The sequence below is a fragment of the Lissotriton helveticus genome, chromosome 6, assembly GCF_964261635.1.
Source record: "Lissotriton helveticus chromosome 6, aLisHel1.1, whole genome shotgun sequence".
NCBI classification, from domain to species: domain Eukaryota; kingdom Metazoa; phylum Chordata; class Amphibia; order Caudata; family Salamandridae; genus Lissotriton; species Lissotriton helveticus.
In genome coordinates, this window is record NC_136067.1 from 214884162 (window position 1) to 214895763 (window position 11602).

General features: G+C 40.8%; 1 protein-coding gene across 3 annotated transcripts in view; it reads left to right on the forward strand.

The window, feature by feature from the left end:
• Window positions 1-4725, forward strand: part of LOC144761298 (uncharacterized) — a 130904-nt gene extending 126179 nt beyond the window's left edge. For 2 of the 3 annotated variants that reach the window (XM_078646745.1, XM_078646746.1), the window contains one exon: window positions 1853-4725. In XM_078646745.1, the coding sequence (XP_078502871.1) occupies window positions 1853-2445 (593 nt within the window). In that variant the 3' untranslated portion in view covers window positions 2446-4725. The remainder of the gene's footprint in view (window positions 1-1852) is intronic. The other variant, XM_078646747.1, reaches the window with a different exon arrangement.
• The last annotated feature ends 6877 nt before the right edge of the window (window positions 4726-11602 follow it).

Consider the following 11602-nt stretch of genomic DNA (forward strand, 5'->3'; position numbering starts at 1 on the left):
ACACCAAATTTGAGACTTTTACCATCTCTTATTCAAATTTACGTTCCCGCCCATCAAATTCAGTTTCTCATGAGGTCTTCATTCCATCTAACAATGGATGTTCTATTGACAAATACATTGGATATAAATTTGGGTTCAAAAGTCCATGTTCCCATGAACATCTTCTAGTCAGTCAGTTCCTTAGCCATAGTCCAAAGGTCACTGTTCCAGAGACTTTAGATTCGTGAGCAGTCGCAGTTTCAACAAATATGGAGTACGGCGTTACAAGTCAGGCCAGTTTTCAAAGTGCGACATGAAATGGAAAAGAAACAGTTTTAGAACACAGAATAAATGAATACACTGTATACCATGTATTTCTACTCTATACCCTTTATCTTAATTTTAACTATAGCATTAGGATTAGGCAGAACGAACAGCTTAGCAAAAGCAGCAGTGCAAGCTTCTCGCATGTGAGAACATAGAGCGGCCATATTAACACTAGTGCGCAGAAGCGGCAGCTTCCCTCCAAAATAGCGAATACGTCATGTCATGTGAGTGTGACAGACGCATGCGCAATAGAAACCCTCGCGTAGCGGCAGCCATCTTAAATGCAAGCGTATTAGCATTAGTAAAACACATAAGCAAGCTTCACTCGGACACTCCGTGTAAATGTAAAATATGCAAAATTAGTAAAACAAACATGTTGGTTACTTTATTACCGTTATTCGAGGTTCATAAATACGAGCAAGTCGCTTCATGTGCGAATCCTTCCTCCATCAATGATATGTAACACTTGAAACACATGTCCTACTTTTTAAATACAATGCAGCATGCACTATGGGCTGTTTAGGGCCTACCATCGGGGTGACTTGTATGCTATAAAAAGGGAGTTTAGGCCTGGCGAATATTTATTTTGCCAGATCGAATTGGCAATTTAAAACTGCACACAGACTGCAATGGCAGATCTGGGACATGTTTTAAAGAGCTACATAAGTGGGTGGCACAATAAGTGCTACAGGACCACTTTTAGCATTTAATGTACAGGCCTTTGATACATGTAGTACTACTTTACTAGGGACTTATAATTAAACTAAATGTCTCAATTGGGTGTACACCAATTTTACCATGTTTAAAGGAGAGAGAACAAGCTCCTTAGCACTGGTTAGCAGGGAAGAAGCGCACAAGTCCTAAAGCCAACAAAAACTCATTTCAGCGAACAGGCGGCGATAAGGCTACAGGTTTGAGGGAAGACTGTCAGGTCGAAGAAAATGTTATGTAAAAGTCAAGTTATTTAAATTTTTATCAAGAGTGGAATATCGACCATAATGGAAAAGTATTTTTTCTTCCTTATGCTGTTCAGTAGGCAATTTATTCAAGGGATTTAAGGTCTGTTTTTTGCAGGCCTCGAGGAGTAGAAAACAGATTTACAAAATGTTTGCTACAGTGCCCTTCTGAGTCACTATAGTTAACTGTCAGTCCTTCTGTGTTGTTAGCCATATATATTATAGGTTTTCATCTTGACTTTGCTTTTGGATGTGTATTGAAAGGGGAAAAGTGAAACTGTACCTGTGTGCCGTAGCTTCATGACAGTAGCACTCTAGTTTTGAAACCTAAACCAGAGAGCAGTGTAGGAATTACATTCCCCATGTTCACAGCCTTATGACAGCACCCGAAAGAAGCCCTGTGGGGGTCGTACCACCAAAGAATTTCCTTCTGTAAAGGCTTCTCTGGAGTTTGCCTTTAAAACAATATAAATATGAGTGCATTGTTTAACAGAAAACGTATACTTTTTGTTTCCTGTTCTTTTCTAAATTCTATTGCTGCCATGATCAAATTCACAGCAACATCTTATTCTTTTGTTTTATATTCCTAGGCATTTGTGCTGTGAAGCCTGTGAAAAATACTGGTTGTAAATTAAGAAATGGAAAAGCACGTGAGGCATCCTATTATCTTAGATCTTGCAGCAAGCCTGGAGAACATCACCCCACACTGGAAGCGAATCAGCGATTCAAATGCAGTCTCGGTCTATTTCCTAATGTTTCTTGTTTGGGAATTGGAGATCTGCAGGAAAATACAGCATCTGAACTACAACTACAGAGTGAAGACTCTCCACGACCCCCTCGACCATCTGTAAATACTACAAAAACAACTGGTCTCAAACACAGGTCGGAAGACACTAGTCCATCCATGGAGAAAGTAAAAGAGCCTGACAAGAAGTGCCAGTTACCTAGCAAGATTGCCAAAGTCAACTCTAAATATTCATCTGTACTGACGATCAAAAGGTTAAAATGTCAGAAATGTAGCTTAACCTTTCGAAGTGCTCGTCTTCTGAACATGCATATTAAATCAGATCACAGGCATGGAATTGATCTGACGTGGGATTTGAGACCCCAACAAAATACATATTTAGCCCTGCTTACACATAATCTAAGGACTCATCAAAGAAAATCCAGTTTAAAGAAGTGAAGAGATCTCAGCCAATGGGCTTTGGATACCACGCATCAGAGGAAAGTTAGAGGTTAACCCAGCATCTTAGGAACGGAGGTTGATAAATCTCAAGCAAGTGATTGCTAGTTTTCTGGAAAAATAGCTCAATTTTCTTAAGGTCTGAAAGCTTTTCTGGCTCGCTTGAAGTGGCCATGTACCTGTCTGTAGACCATGCAAACTTCCTCAGTGTGGTGACTCAGCCTCTAAATAACCTGAAGTATGCAGCATTTGAATAGCTATGCAAAATGGCACGACAAATGTACTGCACTATTTTAGAAGCTGCTCTATGGTTTCCTCAGATCTATGTCACAACAGAGTATACATGGAAATGAACTATTGTGACACTGAAATAAAAAGAAGAACGTTTAATCACGATTCTAGACAAGGTCGCTGGTGCTCTAATGGGCCACTGCTTTTACGCACATTACTTAAATTGCGCCCAATACCACATATTCCTCTTACTGCACTAGGCAATCAGGAACTTAGTCTTGATGTTGAAACCTGTGCTTTCACTCTGTAGCTGTCAGGATGGACAAATGTGATTGGTATACAGTGCTGACTTTATAAAGCATCTGAACGTAACTGTTGTATATTAGCGAGAATCTATACAGATGTAAATATTGTAATATATATTAATGTAAAAAGGATCTAAACAGTTGGCGCCTCAGAATAATTGGACTGTTGATTTAGCCTTGTATTCTGCCAAGTTTAAATTAATGAAGGCCAACAGCATGTTACCTGTGTGTGTGCTACTTTCAATTTTAACTTAGGTGATAATTCCCCCACATACAAGGCACATTTTCTATAGTCTTATGCCTATTTAGTTCTCTACCCATGTCTTACAAACCTTGTTGTACGTTGTTTGCAGGACTCTTGCATTGTCCACAGTTTTTTAGTTTTTTTTGTCATTTGTTGGGGCATTACTTCACAAGTATTTTCGCACAATTTATAGCATTTGTGTTGCTAGAAGAAACCTATGATCTTACATGAAGCTATACTTTAGAAGGTTTTGACCTTCAAGGCCTTTGTCTCCTTCTTGCTTCATCGCTCAAACTAAATGACGATGTCAAGATGTCCTGTCATCATAATATACGTGTATATCATTTTTGACTGGACTGTAAGTCATCCCTCCACTGTCACTCACTAGCGAAATCAGCTGGCTTTAGAGGTCTCATTTCAGAACCCCATGCTTTGAAATACTATATCATGCCTACTAAATAACTCTCCGCTCTCTTTTGCATGATACTTGTAGCAGACCTATGTTTTCATAATCTAATGTTATAGAAAAACGCTGTATGTTTCCTCACTGTAATTGACCTGTTTCTTTAGGGCACAGAATTTATTATAAAACTGGAGCCAAACCAATTACACATGACCACTGCAATGGATCTTGGCACTACATTCAAATTCATTGTTCTAGTGAGAAACAAATTTCCTCTTAGTTTTTACCCTATGTCTCAATGAGGTTTCAAAGTGTATAAAGAGGATTATGACATGCGGGTTAACAGGTGGCTGCAGCGAAGGTTGAAAGCTACCAGAGGCAGAGACTAAAGGAAACAACATTAAAGAACATTGAAGAACACAATTAGTTTTAGTAATTACAACAGCGCATACATCCAGACAATTGTGTAGATTATGCCCATTGATTCGCTCATGGGATGAACATGCCTTTTATCCCAACAAAGAGTGCCAAGTTCCATTTAGTTGAATTTTTAAATAAAAAAAAGACTAGAAGCTGGTAGTTAGATTCCCAAGAGTCTTTGAAATCTGGTGTATGAATGTGTGCTGTACAAAACATCAGTGACCTAATTGGTAGACAGTCACCTAATAAAAAGTAATCGTGACTGTAACCTGTGACATAAGTATTATTTGGTTTTGCATAAGGTTTTTAAGATCCGGAGATTTTTCTTCAACATTTACCTAGCCATGTGAAGCCAATTTTTCATAGCCCCACTTTCTAAGGTTCATAGATTTAAGTATAATTTGCATTTATTGTTATCTGTTACAGATCGGATATTAGTGAATTGTCACAAAATTGGTGTAAGACTTAATGTTGTTAAATTACTGTCTAAGCATATTCTAATCCAATTGTGAAAATGCTTCCATATGCGCCTGTGAATGATTTAGAAAGAGTTTCAGAGATATTAGACTGATTTTACTGAATATAATCTTGGTGTACCCTATTTGTCTTCAGAACTGAAGTTGATGGACAGTCGGATTTAACATCTTTAAGTGAGAATAAAAAATATCTGATTGCAACCTTTGGGCATTTCTTTTGTTTTTTCTTTGTGTTTTAGTTGTGTACAATTCTCGTGCTTTTGGCTCTTTCCCTAGATTCACTTGGCTTGAATTTATCCCTGTTGTTATGTGTCAAAACCTATAAAGTGTTATGCACAAAGACAAAGGTTTCAAGAAGGAGCACGTATGGCTATAGAAGATCACATTGTTGAGCTATGGAGAAAGAGGCCACAGTCTCCATGTGAGTTGTGTTTAAACCCCCAAGAGAAAGCTGGTTTCAGTGAAGAATCATTGACTCATCATTGGTAGCTTGGTTCAAGTAGTGACGCTTCCATCTGATAGATAAATGTGGTTCATGCACAACAACTATTCAAAATGACAATGTAGTGCAGTGATGCAGCAGTTCATTTGTTTTTGGCAATGAACTGAACCTTTAGGTGAAAAACAACCCTTTGATTTAAAAACCAAAACCTCTTAGTTTACCTTGTGTGTAGATTTTCCACCCAACCTCACAGGAAATGTCTCCAGGTAAAACAAACACCTTGTTGAAAGTCTTGAAGTCTTTAGGACTGCTTTTTTCACATTTCACAGTCTTGACATGCATCAATAGAACCTTCGAGATCACCAGGAGGCTACCGCCAGTAGCCCTGCAGATAGGTTCTGTTCGGATAAATTCAAGTTTGAACTGGAGGCGTATCTCCACAAAGACCTCTTTCAAGTAAGCAGTTGAAAGATTCAAAATTATTCTAGTGGGCTATACTTACCAATAGCCCATATGTGTTTACTCGGTAATAATAAGTCAGTCGGCAATGGAGAAGGTTCAATCGTTTATTCATCAAATACAAGCCCTGGCAGGGGAGCCTTAGTCTACACAACCCTCGAAGGTGCGCAGAGGAGACTGATTACGTGTTCAAAATACAAAGCATATATACGTTTTCATGCGTTCAAAATGACACCCTACAAGGAAAGATACAACTTGTCAGTATGCCAAGAGGAATACCCATATAAGGCACAATTAATTTGCTAGTAGCCTAGGCCTAAGCTATTCTGGGGGCAGGTCAGTAAGGTGCCTCCCTGTCTATATGTAGCCCGAGGAGTACAGGAACGGGCCCTTGTAGAATGTGCGCATCTCACAAGAAGGGCAGATGTGACCGTGAGTTTCCTTGAGCTACCAGCTAACAACTATAGTAGGCGGCCTGGCTGCCGTCATAGTTTTGAGCAGAAAGCGTAATCACGTGATTTCGGGGAAACCGCGCTTGCACATAGAGAAACGAAACAAAATGGTTCTGGTTATACCAATAGGAGTAAACAAGTCAAAAGTGAATCATTGATTAATAAGCGTTCATGTTGCATTCTAACTATACGATTATATAATTACGAGGTTATATTGAATATATTAGGCCAATAATGCGTGTTATCAAATTTCGATCCCAACACAGTAATTGTCAGTGCGGTACTCAATTATTTGTTATTGCCATTTTCCTGGTGTGGGACAGACAGGGTATTTTTCAAGTTAAAACCCTTCAGCTGTTGTAATAATCCCTCACCTACTAAGACTAAAACTCTAGATCTGCTCCAGCTATGATTTTGCATGCAATGTTGCCACTTCCACTCTAAAGATACGCTTTTGAGTAAAAGCTATCTCACTCGCCCTTGCACCCTGTAAGCCAACATGGCAATTCCTTTATTCAGTTGTAGTAGGCTCTTTCAGTTTCATAACTCCATCCCTGCCTTGCCCCATTACACCAACCAGGCTTCAGAGGAAATCTCCATCCATAAGTCTCCATCGGCTCCATGCTTTGTGGTGAGCCTGATTCTTGTAGACTGTTATTGCCCTGTCGTCTGAAAGGAAGGGGGTATAGAAAGGGAGGAAGAAGATAATCAAGGGCTCATATGACCTGAATGGCATGGGAGTACATTTTCCTTCTCCTCCCTGGACTTTAATTAGCTTTCTCAGTTCTTCCATCTGCTAGTTTAAACTGCGGATGTGCAAAGGGGCATGAATTACAATCAAAACTGAAGATATATATTTTAAGTGCTCAGCTGAGCTTTTGGAAAATATATTGTATGTTTCCAAACTAGTAGGAAAAATGCTTGCTTCACTCTCACACCTATATATGCATTCTGTACAACTGTGCAGGGACTGTTCGCAAATAGATTTACCAGAGTTAAAGTTAGAACAATTTTGAATACAACTGTTAACTATTGAAATAGAGAACATGTGGCTGATTATTGAAGGGTGATTTGCCACAGGGTCATGTAATTCACACATTGAGTCATCAACATGTTGGTATACATGTTGCAGCGAATTCATTTGCTGATGAAGATGCCAAGGCGACTGTGCAGACTGTTTTAGTAGCTGTAATTACTCATTTGCATACGAGGATAGATGATGGCATATTGCTGCAATCACTGCTTTGGATAGAGGCAAGCTCTTACCTGAAGCACTATTTAGTAAATACTGCTATCTACTGAGTCCTCAAAATGTTCCCTTTGCCCCCATATCTGGGTTGGGTGATCGATTGATACCCAACTGACTGCAGGTTAGAGTTAATATTATCTGGTCATGAGGGATTGGGATATTCCCATGCTTGTGTGGCGGGTACAGTTTCTTTATTACAGAAATGCTGCTGGTGGCAGGATCTATATAAACAGACTAAAACATTTGTCTTTAATGTGACATTTTTCAGCAAATTAAAATTTCCACAGTTGCTCGCCCACCGCAGAAGGCACTTTTAGTTCCAATTAAACCATTCCAATGTGTCTATCTAGATCATTGCGGACCACTCTATTCAAATGGTGCCTTTAAATATATCTTGTAAAAAACAACAGGAGTATAACCCATAGACCAGGTTGAGATCTGGGTAAGTATGCGTAATTAAACAACAATATCTCAACCGAATTCAATGAGGAAGGAGGATACATAGGTATGTACACGACATTACAAGGTAGCAAAAAAAGGAAAGACTCCCAGTGTTTTATCCAAAGTGCTCAAGGCATCATATATTAAATTCACTGTTTATACAGGACAGTTATACCAGCACTGTGGGCATAAAATGCGAAGGCAACTCAAAGGAACTTTGTGCATGTAGTGCTCGTGATACAAAGAGTGACGGCGCAAGTGACAAGTGGAAACACTGCGAAGGACGCAAGGTGACAAGGTGAAGAAAAATTATATACAAAATCAATGGTTTCTCTTCAATGATTGGAAGATATATAACTGTTTATGTACCAAGGTTGAGAATGCGCCGTTAGTTGCGCTGTATGATCGGTTGACGGCTTTTCGATCCTATCAAGTCAGGATCATCTTCAGGACCAGGTTGCCATTTTTAAAGGTGCTTTGTGGTGACCAGAGGAGGCAAGTGGGGGAGTGTGTAGCAGGTACGAGGGATGAAGTGGCATGAAACCAAGAAATTCCAAGCTGGGAGACAGTGTGCAAACATAAACAGGGGCAAAAGAGTGAGCTGGTGTGAGGCGGACTCACTGGTCCGGTACTGAACGACATTTTGGAGCTGCTGTCCTTTAAATTGGATGCCTTCTAGACTCTTTCGTTAGCCATTTAGATGTTTTAGAAATTGTTGTATACATTTTTTAGTGCCTTCTACTGGCTGACTTTCCATTCAGGGTTGTCCCCGATGGAATGAAGGAGGATCTTGAGGCACCTCTTATGAAGAAAGAGTTGGCTGAGGCTTTGGCAGCAATGCCTACTGGCAAAACACCCAGACCAACGTTTTGCCATCTGAGGGTTCTTTAAGAAATGTACCTCACTCGTATTCCGAACCTTGTGGATGGGTTTGAGGAAGCTAGACAGAATGACTGTCTGCTGTATGAAATACAGATGGCCACAATTACGGTGCTGCCTAAGACAGGCTAGCCCCTAGATCAGTGTCAGTTGTACAGGCTGATATCTTTAATTATTGTTGAGGCCAAGCTCCTGGCTAAAGATTTAGCCAAAGGATTATCTAAGGTGATTGATTTCCTAACAGATCAAGACCAAAATGTATTCATGTCCAGCAGCGGCATGCAACATTGTACCCATTGAATACAAACTGCGATGGCCCTCTATTAGTTTTCTCTGGCTCTGGTGAGCTACTGATAATAGACTTTGAAAAAATCTTTTGATTCCTTAGATTAGTCCTTTATGTGGCAGGTCCTTATGGTATGAGCCCCAATATACCCCAATATAGGCCTAGGATGCTGCTCAGCCTTTTACCGACATGTGTTCTACCTTGCTCTACACAAAGGCTTAGGCCTTTTGCCTAGTTACGTGGCAAATAAATGTCTTGCGGTTTTCTCAGAAAACTAGCCTTATTATTTATGCATGACGATTCTTAGTATCATATCTTAATCCACTGCCTAAGACATACACAGCAGGGTTACCATCTTCTTTATAATAACTCTATACAAAAGTCACCTCTATCGTCATCCTTGGAGGACAGGCCCACAGTACCATTACACATCTAGGTAGAACCCCTGAGGGTACCTTTTGGGTGTACAAGAGACATATCTTCTCTAGGCAGAAGGAGGAGAAGTTTCACACTGACACAAGACGCTGAGGTCCCTGCATGCAGAAATTCCAGCACACAGTGGTCTGACATCCCTTGCGGGGTGTCCAACTCGAGACCAAGACAGGGTCCTTCATTCTCTCCCATTAGGTAATGGCTTTGGCTCTTTCCTAGGGATTCTTGGCTTTAAACCCACATACATGTTAGGTAAATTTCGGTACACTTAGATAGGGTTAGCATCTTAGGAGTATGTTTGATTACTGACATGTATCTATATGACTGCATATATTCACTGTTTTAGCACCATGGTAGAATTTTACATTTTATTTACTCTGTTGGTGCTTGCAATCTTATATATCTGTGTCTGTCTAATGGTTATCGCAGCACACATATTCTGTATTTGAATGACGCTGGTTCAATAAATGCTTATTGAAAACGTCCCCATTGTTTATTCTGTGTATATCTCTGAGCACAAGTGAGCACGAGTGACTGAGTGAAAGGTACTGTACTGTTTCTATGATCCCTGAAGGATCAAGGGTGTCATGTTCGACAGTGTCCAGAAACTATTCTCTCCTTCGTAAGATTAGGGGCATTATAGTGGCACTGTCAGCTAGCTGGTCTAAAGGCTAACATATCCTTTGGGGTGTCTGAAATCAGTCTGGACAACAATCCGTTACTTTATGTTGTATAAACGCGCAGATCCTATGTATTATGGAATGCATATATGCACTGTTAGAACTGAGAATCCTGGTTGGTTGAGGTATGCACCCAGGCCAGGCAGGAACCACCACTCAAGTCAGGGTAAGCTAGATATACATTAAGATATCTTGTGCTCACCCTCTGGCAGCTTGGCACAGAGCAGTCAGGCTTTTCTACGAAGGCAATGTGTAAAGTACTTGTGCAACACACACACACACACATTAACTCAATAAATACACCACAACAAGACTCCACACAGGTTTAGAAATATAAAGTATTATTTTCTGAACAAAAAAAGACTAAAACGTCAAAAATGTTATCAGTGGATCTCACAATATGCTTCTTTAAAGTATAATTGTGAAACAGTGCTTAAAAGTCACTAATGCTTTAACCACTTGGCTGCTAAGGGGTGTGCGAGTAGGTCCATTGACTTTCCATTGAAATCAATGGAAACTCCATGACGAGTTACCCTTGTCATTAGCACTGAAGGGGTTAAAAAAGGTTAGTTGCAGTCATGCAGACCAGAGTAATGTGACACAAATCCCTTTGAGGCTCACCAGAGAGACTTGATTACAATTGTGATGCAACGATGCGCCCAAAAGTGATTCAATAGTTAATTCTGGTCACTGAGACCAAGCTACTTTTATAGGTCCTGCAGCCCACGAGTACCTTAGAGGCGGGCCAGCATTATTGAGTCTCTAGGACAGGAGGGGGGTCGCCGGAGTAGCAAGCACACAATGTGGATTTTCCGTATGTAGGCAGGGTGTAGCGGTGTCTGGAAAGAGTGTGGTGAATTCAGTCAGCGCATAGTTAGGAAAAACTGCTCCTGGACACACTCCGCTGCCGATCAGATAGGAGGCGCGGATCATATACAAGCTGCTCTGTCACTCTGTCGTATTTTGGCAGTTCCTGAATTAGCGTTTAGCTCAGCTACACGATCTTTTCTCTTAACTTGACTAAAATATACGGGGGCCATTTTGAATCCTTGGGCTTCCATTTGTATGAACACGCTGCCTCGTGGTCAGCATGCCCTTTTGTCCTTTCTCGATACCCATGGTCGTCTACTTTGCCCAGCAACAAGCTATTTTTAGTACTGGTCAAGCGCACATGCGCATTATACATCAACTGGTCATTCTTTAGGAATGTTATCCCAAACTGACCAGTACTACTGGACTCCTCCCACATGCTGGCTGTGTTCCAAAAATGACCTTATATGTACCTAAAATGTGTAAACTTGTAAACGCCTATCTTTTTATTGCTATTAAACTGTATAAAAGAGGTCGTGCACCGATACTCGGTGTGCTACTTCTTGCATTGCCGAAGGGTGCTGTAGGAATGTACCACCACCCCATGGGGTCTTAATAAACCTGTCTTTTGCATTTTCCAGTGTCCGTGCCAACTTCTATACTAAGGTGTTCGAGAGTTTAGCAGAGTATGTAGGCCTGATTGAACCCAACACCACAATTGGCGACCACGAAGGGACTCATCGGCGACTCGGATGCCCGAAGGAGAGGTCGTGACGAAGGATTGGAAACTCGCCATGGAAGCGATCGCTGCCTTTGAGTGACCCGAGTCTTGGCACCCACGGTGTTTCTTCCTTCCTTCTGATCCGACCTTCCAGGTGGCGCCGGTCCTCGACTGAGATTCTGATCTTGGATTGTCGTGTAGTGCCGTTTGGCTGATTCGACTAAAGA